At 40.3% G+C, this 12032-nt stretch overlaps 1 protein-coding gene across 1 annotated transcript in view; it reads right to left on the bottom strand.

Moving 5' to 3' along the window:
* Positions 1–1624: 1624 nt before the first annotated feature.
* Positions 1625–12032, bottom strand: part of NUDT3 (nudix hydrolase 3) — a 43951-nt gene continuing 33543 nt past the window's right edge. The window contains exons 3-5 of the mRNA XM_061632377.1: positions 11984–12028; positions 8378–8462; positions 1625–6771 (exon numbers count right to left, since the gene is read on the bottom strand). Coding sequence (XP_061488361.1) covers positions 6599–6771; positions 8378–8462; positions 11984–12028 — 303 coding nt within the window. The 3' untranslated portion in view covers positions 1625–6598. The remainder of the gene's footprint in view (positions 6772–8377; positions 8463–11983; positions 12029–12032) is intronic.

Here is a 12032-nt window from a genome sequence, read left to right as displayed (position 1 = left end):
CTCGGGTGGTCTTTCACAGTACTACTGCTTCAGTTCCTTAACTAGAGGTGTCCGTATTAAATCTGAAGACTTTCTGCATGCAAAGCTTTATCACTTAATTATGGGTCCTGCCAATAGTTGTGAACTACCTAGCATCACAATTAACGTAAAGCTGGGACTGGAAGTAGAATCCTAGCCTCCTGAAACCTAGGAGAAAATAAAAAGCACTCAGACTTGAGCAATTGGGCAGCCATGCACATTTGGAGGCACAAAAACAGAGCAGATAAAAATTGTTTACTTTTCTCATTTCCATCAAAGGAGTTGTTCATTCCTTTCTTTTAATGTAATGACCTAATTTAGAAGAATACTAATTATTAAACCCAATGAGGAAATAATTAAAGCAACTTTTCATTAAAGTTTCAATCTCATTCATATTCGTATGATCCATAGAACTCAATGGTCTTATCTCTTGTGTTCCTTGGTGAGGACGCAACACTAAGGATTGAGCAGCAGTTTAACTCGGGGCTGTTTTACATGTATGTTAATGTCCCAAAATAGCAGTGCCCTGCTCTACTCAAACAAGCTGCCCATTTTGAAAGTTTAATTTCTCAGAGGACACAGTACAATGTATTCAGACCTGAGACAAATGTTTGGCAGAATTCAGCTGTAATTCATAGGAAGCAGTCCCTCCTTATTCAAGAAGCCATCTCTCATGCTATACATTAACAAAAATAAAGAGTACCCAGCAAGTGCAAATTAAAACATTACAACCATTGTCAGACTGTACAAATCCTCTTTTTACACTGCTTAATAACAGTTTTGTGGAGCACTGAGAATATAAAAGATTACCTCTTTCCACATCAAAGGGTATACTGGTGACATTTGGCGGAATGGTAAAGTACTTTATTTATTACATCCTCCATAATAGACAGGAAGCAATTAAAGACAACAGATAAAACTTGAGATGTATGGATTCAGAAATCAACTTTTCAACAGAACCAAACAAATTCAGAATTTTTTTAGAGTCGAAAGGCCCAGTATGCATGTCACTCTAAACCACAGTTTAAAACAAACATGATTTAATGTGAATAAGCACCTTCTCTGTTCAATTAAATAATCTGGCTTGTCATGTTGTCTGAACCAGGACTTGTGATTTGTTTTCCTCAAACGTACCACAAGCGAGAACCAAGGTTTGTTATTGGCTTATCACTCATGGCATGTTTGAGGAGAAAAAACACAAGCCCAGGTTCTGACAACACAAGCCAGACTCTGGTTTGTTTTGTCTGTCACGCAGCAGCAGCAGCTGCAGCTGCAGGAGGAGGTGGGCAGGAGCACCATGAGAACTTTTGAGTAGCATGCACCAGTATGGGTTGCTACAGTTCTTTCATATTGAGCTACAGCGATCCAGGCCAATGTGCATTATCCTACTCCTCTCTTAAGAATGCCAAACAAAAATAAATGGTTAAGAGTATGTGGGACATTATGTGAACAAGCCTTAAGCTGCATTCGTATCCTCTAAATTTAGAAGTAGAGAAACATACTAGAATTGTATTAAAATTCCTCCAGAATTCTACTACAGAGAAGTTGTTTTGATGATAAAAGATGTGCCTGGCGTGTGTGTGTGTTTAAAAAAAGGTATATCCCATTAAGAAGATTATTTATTTATTTAATTAATTTACATCCCACGCTTCCTCCGAGTAGGAGCTCAGGTCAGCTTTAGAAGAGGCTGTGATATTACACCAAGGTTTCTTGAATGTCCAACTTGCATTATTTACCAAACATAGCTACGAAAGACTAAAATGCCAATCAAGCTACAGAGACAACTGAACAATCACACTTAGCAAACAATCATATTGAAAAAGTGTATGTATTAATGGTTGTAATAGTCGTCATGAGAAATGGCAAACTACTCAAAAGCAGCTTCTTTATTAGAGATTAAAGCATACATACATACCCCTCCAGTGTAAAGTAGGCCCACAACACTACCATCTCTCTCTCTTTCTCTGTCACTCACACACATGCACACCATATACAAAGCATAACACCCAGTGCCTGGAGACAGCTACGTTGACAGATTAATAAAATGAGAGAAAGCATTATGAAATATGCACACACTTTGATTTAAACTCTGATTTTCCTCTTCCTGGACAAGTTGCACTTTTAATATTAGAAAAGAGGTGAATTCAGAGTCACCACCACATGTGGATTTTTTCACTAATACACACTCTAATTCTCATGCTTAAACAGTAGCTCATTTTAAGGAACCAGATTTCAAAATTAGCAATCTAGCAGGAATTTGAATTAAATATCATCAGTTATCTTACTTTAATTAAAAATGTCACCCAAGTGGCAAGTAGTGATGTTCCTTACCTTCTTGGCTCAGAAGAACAAGTTTTAGGAGGCTCATCCCCCAAACTGAGTAATGCTCCATTACAAAAAGATTGCAACCTCCAAATTATTTTCTCATTCAAATTGTAATCCAAATTGTTTTCCAGCTCCTATCTCTATAACCACCACCACCCTACACACATCCCTCTTCCCTTCAACCACTTTTATGGTGCTGGCATAGGTGGCAGCAGCCAGCTACTGGAAAAGAAAGGCAGGTATCCCGCCCTTCCAGTAGCCTTAGGAAAACTCCATGCTCGAGGGGTGTTTGTGGCTGTCTGTGGCTGTCGAGTGCATAACAGGCCAGAAAGGAGAGAGGAAAAGATCTCTTCACTTCCTAACTCTACAGCTCACTGCTGCCACCTGCCATACCCTCAAAGCAAGTGGGGGTGAGGGACTGGTAGGTAAATGTGGGGAAGGGCTGGGTAGGTAGGTGAGGGGGTTATTTGGGTACATGCAGGGGAGGGCTGGGTAGGCCAAATTTGGATTGCCTCAGAGGTAACTGAGCTATTTTCCACAACAGAAGCCAGGGCAGCTCACCCATCACTTTTTTGTAAGTTCTGATGTAACCACTAACTAGGATAAAATGGCACAGCATTTTTTTATTGGCAAGTTATTCAACTAGTTTTAAAAATGTGGGCTTTTTAGCAGGAAAAATGAGGTTGGCAACAGAGGGACAACAATACAAGAATATGGCCAACAACAAATAGATTTTTTTAAAAATAAGAGCTATGCTGCATCTAAAATCATGAAGGTAACTTCAGGTTAAACTTTCATACAAATATTTTTTTTCTGTTTTCAGAGGATCTAATGGGAGCTAATTCAAGGTTAAATAAAAAAGATACATCACAAAACTCCAGCATATTCTATTTACTCTACATCAGACACTTTCTAATCTATGACACTAAAACACAGAAGGGATGTCATCAGAAAATCACTACTGCATTTTACGCAACAGGATGACAGATATAACTGCAGAGAGCCTGAAGTTGGTTTTGTCCTCCCAGCGAAGAAAATCCATCTCTCTCCATACTGGAAAAACAGCACAGGATATATACTCTCACTCATAATGCTAGCATGTTTCAGATTCATGCAGATTAACCCAGCAGTTATGCACAAACTCGCTGCCAAAAATAGTTTTAAGCAGCAGGGTCAACCCTGATTGAAGTAAGGCTGATACACACAATGGAAAGACCCACCTAGACCTCACCTAAATGAAGAACAATATAGCTAGCACTTGCATTACATCTGAACTTATAACCAAGTATTTGTAAATATACACAAACTGTTCTGTAACACTGCTCATGATGTACCAGCATTTGTCTGAATCAAGTAAACAAGTTCAGCAATTTTTTTGCAATCAAATATTTAACCTCCTTTCTACAACTGTTAAAGACTATAAATTATAAAATGAATATTGGGGTCCCCAATGTCTATGAGATGCACAAGAGAGGTTAAGTGGAGGAACATATGTAGTCTTTAGGATGATGGTTAGCCTCAATTTAAATCTAAAGTTTATTGTATGGAAGAATTGATTATTAAGCTCACTTTATCTCTCTTGTCGGCAGTCCTTGAATATAATACATAAATCTAAGAATATTGTATGTAGAGACCAAAGCAAGCTGCATTTTTATGACAAAGCACAGCACAAAGTCTAAATTAAGACTTCTTAACTATAAACTGAGGATCAGTTTATCTACTTAGTACTGTTGTTCTTGAATCTAAACACCTTGCTACTTATACAATGTTAGATGCATGGTCTGCCAATGCAGGATGCTCCAGTGTAATTAGACATGCTCTGAAAAGGTGAGTTGATGTGGTGACATTTTCATTTATCTTGTTAAGGAAGTTTCATTAACTGTAATTACAGAATACCCTGAGATACTGGGAAAGCTGTGGACTTCTCTATAGTGCATTAATAGAAGGTGAAAAGGTGAGCCTTAGCAAGCAGGAGCAAGGGCTGGGTTCAAATACACAACTGATGAAGAATCCAGACTGTTTCAACCCCAGGAGCTGCATCTTCCATTTCCAGTTAAGAAGGCAAACATCAGCCCACTCACTGCAGCTGCATTAACAGCATCAATTCAACCCACAGTAAACTACTTTCTTGGCACAATTTTTTCCTGGTCCCCCCTCCCCCCCCCAAAAAAAGCTGTTAGCAAATAATTAACAATATTCTATTCTAAGCTGTCAGTTTAACACTCCTATAAAACATTTTAGATTTTTTTTTAAGTGTGCATGCTATAGATATTAAAACTGCAGTCACCCTTTCAGGCGTCTCAGTTCTCTTTCAATCTTTCATGCCCTAATCTATTCACAGAACCCCTTAGCTGAAGGCAACAGTTTGTTATATTTGAAAGTGCCACATACAGCTTAGTATGAGAAATCATATTGTACACTTCAAGACACTAGTCAAGCCCTTTGAATTAATTTTTTATTGTTTTGTTTTTAATGTGAAGGGCAGTGAAGTGACATAGCATAATTTCAGGTGTATTCTAGGCATTCACATTTTAGCCACTTCCTGAATAATGCCTCTAGGCCTTCTCCTGTGTAAAACTTTTGGCATTAGTTGTGATCCCGTACTATGGAATGCTATCCCATTCACTAAAAGCAGGGAATTCAAGAAAAGAAACAGAACTGAATCTCAAATTTGACAGCAACTTTCCAAAGTAGAAAGTATATTTTTACTTCATGCTGCGGGATATTTTTTATGCTGTTAAGTATAACAGGAAGAGAATTATAAATTACATAGAGTACTGCAGATTTAATTTCACATCTTGGCTATACTCTGACAAAGAAGAAGTCACCAAATATAGCAACTAGGTCCTGTCCCAAGCCAGGGATTAACTAATGCCCCTCCCCAAAACCTTCCCCAGGCCCACCCCCGCCCACAACCCTTTCAAAAATCTCCCAACTAGACAACACTGTTGGCAAATCAAGACAGCATGAACATACATCAATAGAAACAAAAATATGACATGTGCCAATGCATCAGGTTGCTATCCTATTAAATGACACAGTTCTCCACATTACCATTTCTGATTTGGAGCCAGTTGTACCTTTGCCACTGAGGAATAAAGTTTACATCTGAGCATGCTCCGTGGTGCATTTACAAGTGTTGCAATGCTACAAAACAGATTGGACACCTGAAGTTTTTCCCTGGGACTTCTTCCAAGGGACATAATGCAGCTGTCCCACCATGCAGTGGCAATCAAGTACAATCCACTGTTGTAGCACAAATTACAACATCCAGTTTAGTATGGTGTAAGGCATGTGGACAAGAAGAGATATCAGCTGTGTGCAGCAGGAAGAGAAAGCATTCCACACCAGCAGAAAGCATTGGTGGCTTGATGCTCCAGTTCACTAGTTTTAGAACTCATTTTGAATCCCTGATTCCTATTTACTGAGGCTGGAATTCATTTAGTTTCTGAGGCCATATGCTTTTGAGTGTGTGGCGACCAATTCCTTGTGTTTCTGTTCATTGCTGGATGACATATTGGCTGAAATTGTAGAAAGAATGGAGCACCAAGGATGTCTCACAAGTTATTGTAACTTGGCCTTCTCCTTTAAGTGTCGCTGCACTAGATTTGGATCAGAGTGGGGTGCAGGGTGTCAAACTGGCCCAGCCACTAGCACTATCACAAAATAAGTTTCTTTTTAAGAAAAAAAAGGCAAACAAGATTATGAAGCTCTCCTTTATAGAAGCAGCCCATTTTTTTAAAAAAAAACCTGCAAAATCAAAGTGTTAGGTTTCTCCATCTAAAAAACGTTACATGCATGTGCTGAGAAAGTGACCACCACACAGATCTCAAGAGCACCTTACTGTACAAAATCTAAGACTTAAAAGAACTGATCTCACATTTTCAGCCTTCTTTAACTGAAAAAAGATAAGAGGCCTGGCTATGGCTGGGACAATATACATAGGGACATTTCAGAAGACAAGGTAGACGTGAAGCTAGCAGCCTTGACCTTCAGGTTGTCAACATTTTGTTAAAAGGGAAGGGGCACTTCATGCACAAGATGTGTTTTACAAAATACATATCCAAGAAAAAGCAAGAAAACCCCACTTTGCACTAGAATGCACACTCAAAACATTTGCTCTGCCAACGGCTGCTGCAGATGTCATGTCTGACAGAGGAAGCATGTGAAAGAGGCAAGAACAGGAGGGGGGGAAGGAAAAGCCAAGTTTCAGTCTCCTTTTCAAAATCTGTTTCTCTTATAGGGCTATCTTCAGTCATCTGATGTCAGACAGTGCACTCTCATTTGAGAACGATGTGGTCACAACAGGAGTGCCGTTGTTAGCCAAACCACCTTGCCTCAACGTTTCAAAATATGAGGCCTGCACAGGTTTGTGATACTGCAGAACTTTTATGGCATCATCTATCTTAAACCATTTCCGTTTCCTTCCTGTAGGTAAACAGAGAGAGGAAAAAGAGAGTAATACAGCAAATCAACTGAAGATTTTAAGGTCCCTTCTATAGAGAATTTCCATAGACAAACTGCACTCCTGTTTCAAGTGCAGCTACAACGCAACAGCAAGCAGTAATGCAATGGCACCTACCATGAGATGATTCACTGCATATTCATTTCTTCAAAATGCAACTATAACAATTTAAGTTTTCACCATACGATAGGGGTGTGGAAGCACCTGGGTGTTGCCCACAGGGACTCCCAACCAGCATCTCCCTATAACCCCATACCCTCTCCTCCAGGCCACCTTTCCATTGGTACTGAGAGGGTTCCTTCCAATCAGCTGAGCAGCACTGGAGTGTATGTGGAATATACGAAGAGCCTGCTGGATCAGACTAATGGCCATCTAGTCCAGCATCCTGTTCTAACAGTGGCTAACCAGATGCGTATGGGAAGCTCAAAGGCAACAGAACGATTGTTCTCCCCCCACCCCACCCCCCCTGCTGCTGAGTTGATTGGAGGATGAGCATTCTTGGATGAGACAGACTGTCTAGTCCAGGGATGGGAACCTGTGGCCTTCCAGATGTTGTTGGAGTCTAACTTGCATCTGCCTAAATCCAAATAAAAGCGTAACAACAGGAAGGCAAGATGAAAAGCTATTTAGCTATTTCATGCATACTGCTTGGAGCACTGAACAAAAGCTGCCTCCAGGACAGCAATGGACAACTGGTTTAGCACCACAGAAAGTTATCATGATCTGTTAGGCTATAGATAATTAGCATATTTTCAGTATGTGAAATTAATTTCTACACTATTTTTACAAAAAACTAATGATACTAACTTAGGTAAGCATATTCTGATTAATTCTGCAATAACTCTACCCTCTAGTGTGAAAAAACAATGTATTCCTTCATCTTGATATATACACCTTAAAAATCTTGCTTTTAGTGCTGTTTGTCCAGTACAGCTACCAAATTCTCTTTGCAATCATGAAAGTTAGAATTCTTTTCTTTCTTTTTAAAAAGAAAGCTGGAATTCTGAAGAGTCTGACAAGAGCTTCCAAGTCACACAAGTATTTTGGGGAGCTGTATGCTGAAGGTTGCCCTCTTTTACCGTTTCGAGTAAAAACAGTCTGATACTTTTTTCCACACCACCACAAATCACCTAAGTATATAAAGCAAGTGTGAGGAACCTTTTTCGGGCTGAGAGTCACATTCCCTCATGGGCAGCCTTCCAAGGGCCGCATGTCAGTGGTGGGCAGGGCCAGAGACAAAAGTAGACAAAGCAAAAAACATGACTCTTAACTTTATACAATAGGCTGCATTCCAGCCGCAAAAAGAACAGAGGTTGCTACACACTTGCATCCTTCTCGGGGAGCAAGAGGCATTCGAGGTTCAAGAAACCATGCAAAAGCACTAAAGGAGGATGTGAAGCAGGGCTGGTGAGGGGTGTGGCCTGGGGGAGAAACCCAAGGCCAAATAGTGAGGCGTGGATGGCTGCATTCCCCACACCTGATCTAAAGGTTAATCTAATACAGAGGAAAAGATTCAGCTGTTACTTCCCTAGAGAGAATCAGGAATAGAGATGAATGCAAATGTCTTACCAATATTCACAGAGTCCTCCCAGTCTTCCAATACTTCTGTTACAATAAGTACATAAACATATGTTCTGTGTTTTCTGTCCTGGTTCTAAAGAAAGGAGCAACATTCAAGTTAAGTTCCAAGGTACATAATGGCTGAAAAAAACATTACAGGTTATTCTTAAGGGAAGCAGGGATAGGAACATTTTTAAAACATCTTGACTGACATAAGGAAATTGTAAAGATTGAAAAATAGTTACAAAATGAAACTACAGATCACAACATTTTCAACATACATTTTAGTAGATTTGCCCCTACATCTTGGCAATTATTACTGTTTTCTACCTCTTCAGTCTTAAACAGGCTACAAATCTTGTGGCATTTGAACAATAACCTATCTCAGCAGAAGCTCTAAATTTTCAGAATTTAATTCTATAACATGCATTATATCACGATGGTTGCATTTGAAACTCACAGTAAGGCATAAATTATGGCTAACACAGCAGTGGGGAACCTCCAGCCCGCAAGGCTGTTTCCCTCAAACCACAACCACCTGTCACACAGCTGATGTCATATTATTATTATCTTTTATTATTATTATCTTTATTTATACCCCGCTCTTTTTCCAAGTGGAACTCAGGGCGGCTTACAAGAAACATAAATACCTATGATTAAAACATTCAAAATTCTACATTAAAATAAGATTAAACTGTTAGCAAGATTAAAACAGTTAACATCACTTAAGATAAATAAAACAAATTAAAATAGTGCAATTAAGCAATAGAGAATGCAGCAACCTCTCAACGAACTGTCCTAACCACCTTTTATTCTAAAAGCCTGTTGGAATAAAAAAGTCTTTGCCTGCCGACCGAAGGACAATAAAGAGGAGGCCATCCTTGCCTCCTTAGGAAGGGAATTCCAAAGCCTAGGGGCAGCCACCGAAAAGGCCCTTTGTCTTTTCTGAGGACTGTGGACCCCCATTTGACTTCTCTTTGGGAGAAAGAGGGATGGTGTGCTTTGAGCATGTCCCTCATTCAGTTTAAGCTGCTCTTGGCCATTTTCTTTGAGCCAGTCTTTCTGAGTCTGGATCATGAACAGTTCTGAATAGATGCAGTTTTTATAAGTTTTACCCCTTTTCCTATGTAGCCATCCAGTGGCTTATTGTCCAGGGTCTTATTGTCTTATTGTCCAGGGTCTGTTAATGTGCTCCAGGAAATTGAGTTTTAGACCCTTCAGATGCCCATTGTGAATTGTTTACAAGTTGCTTGCCTCCAAAGCAATCTTGATGCCCAATCCACATTTACTGCAGTCCCCCGCAAGGTGTCCACTGCAATGTTTGCTGTAACAGTTTTAGCTGATGTGGCCTCACAAAATGGACAAGGTGCTTGCAATGATGTGGCCAGCAGCATGTCCTCTTGACTCTTGCCCTTCTTGACTTATTAAAGCGAAACAGCCGAAGAGATCCAGGGTGTGGTCAATGCATCGTTGTGGCAGGGAGTGGTCCCAGCTACCCTGAAAGAGGCAGCGTGCAAGTCCTGGACTGGTGCCTGCAGGCGGGCCAATAAACTGACCCTGAATCCTAGCAATATAAGACCAGGATAGCCCGGTGCACTGTTGTCCGTGTGCTGGTAACCCTCAGGCTGGAATACTGTAATGCGCTCTATGTGGGGCTGCCCTTGTGGTTGGTCTGGAAGCTGCAGCTGGTGCTAAATACAGTAGTGCAACTGTTCACTGTGGCAGGGTATCGCCAGCACGGCACCTGCTGCTGAAAGAATTGCACTGGCTGCCCATTACCAGGCTAAGTTCAAGATGCTGGTTTTGGTTTTTAAACCCTATACAGCTTGGGACCAGGATACTTGAAAGATCATCGTGCTCCTTATGTACCCAGTCGACCACTGCGCTCTGCAGGTGAGGGCCTCCTGCAGATAACATCTCATCTGGAGGTCTGTTCCACACAACAGAGGAAATGGGCCTTTTGTGGCACCTACCCTTTGAAATTCACTCCCCTTGAACGTTAGACAGGTGCCATCTCTGTTTTCTTTTCAGCACCCACTGAAGACCTTTCTCTTTCAACAAGCATTTTAAGTAGAGACCTTATCTCAGTCTGCATCTGTGTTAGAATTGTTTTTAGGGTTTTAAAAAAAGGTGTTTTAAATGTTTTTAGTGTTTGTTTGCCACCCTGAGCTCCTTCTGGGAGGTAGGGTGGGATATAATTTTAATGAATAATAATAGTATTTTTATTCTTATTCTGCCTTCTGTTTTTTCCCTTATGAGGCTCCGACTTCACTATCCCAATTTTAAACACTTTCCCTCTATTTTTATCTGAACATTTCACATTTGGACTGTTCTGGCATATGTGATGTTGGGTATGGGGCAAGTAAAGATGCAGCTGTAAGGGAAAAATTGGGAGCTTAAAATCTGCTCTTGAATGTTCCTTGGTAAGTGGGGGTCACAGACAGCAAATCTCTTTGAAGTTATCCATTTGCAGGCCAGGTTTGAATTTTAATCTCATCTGCAAATGGATATTTTTCCTTAGCAGAGGAAAAATGCCCATTTGCAGGTGTGGCTTGAATTCAAACAGCACCTGCAAATGGGCAACCCAGAACTGCTGTCAGCGCCAATCAGCTGATTGCCACCAACAGCAATGACCTGGTGCCTGTCAAAAATGTTCATGGAGGGCGAACATACAACCCTCAGGGTGAAAAAGGTTCCTCACTCCTGCCTTACCATAACCAAGCAGCATGCTAGTGCACACTCCTAAATTGCTTCCATTCTACTGTACCCTTCTCCAAACCAGGAGCAACAAACTACAAACTACACGCAAACCAGTGATCATGGATTGTTTCTCTCTAAATAAACTGCCACATAAGACTAAGGTTGTTCCTTACTTGCCAATCATGGATTGTTTTGGAGAAACAAACCATAATCACTGGTTCACACAGTAAGTCAAGGTTCATGGTTTGCCAGGTTGAGGAAAGGTGGAGCAGAATGGGACCAATTCAGCAACACACACACACACACATTCCCTTGTCCACAGTAAGCCATGGTTTGCAGCCAGAGCTTGGAAAGTTAATTTTAAAAAGGAATAACTTCTAGTTCAAGTTCAGCATGTCCAAAAAGAAATAATTCCAGTTCATGGTTGTTCCTTTACAAAATGAACTGGTTCAATTCATGTTCAGTTCACAGTTCAAGTTCATCCTTTGGGGGGGGGGAATTTCAGCATTCAAAATGTTACAAGGTCCTATGCTGAAGTATAAAATATATTTAAGGCAACGAAGAAAACATCAAAACACACAGAGTGGAATATGAGTTGCTTAATTTATTTTTCCCATCAGTTACGACATTTAACCTTAAAGGCCCAAAGAGTCAAAAATACATGTAAGAAAGTGAACTTACTGATGATCTGGTTATTGGTCAAAGTTCTATCCCAAAATGAGCTTACTTCATGTTAAGTTCACCCAACAAATACAAGAACTACTTTCAGGTGTAGTTCAGAGATTTTGGAACTAATTCAGTGAATGTTGTTAAACCACACTAGTTTGTTCCATGCACTGTTTGTAGCTTACAGTAGCATTTGAACAGGGCCAATGATGAAAGTTTTAATCAGCTCTTCACAATTTTTACACTTACCTCAAAAATTCCTACTAATCTTCCTAATGTCCCTTTCACTCCAGCCTAT

The sequence above is a fragment of the Rhineura floridana genome, chromosome 6, assembly GCF_030035675.1.
Source record: "Rhineura floridana isolate rRhiFlo1 chromosome 6, rRhiFlo1.hap2, whole genome shotgun sequence".
Taxonomy (NCBI): Eukaryota; Metazoa; Chordata; class Lepidosauria; order Squamata; family Rhineuridae; genus Rhineura; species Rhineura floridana.
The sequence above is the reverse complement of the archived record's forward strand: the minus strand, read 5'-3'. Positions and strand labels throughout refer to the sequence as shown.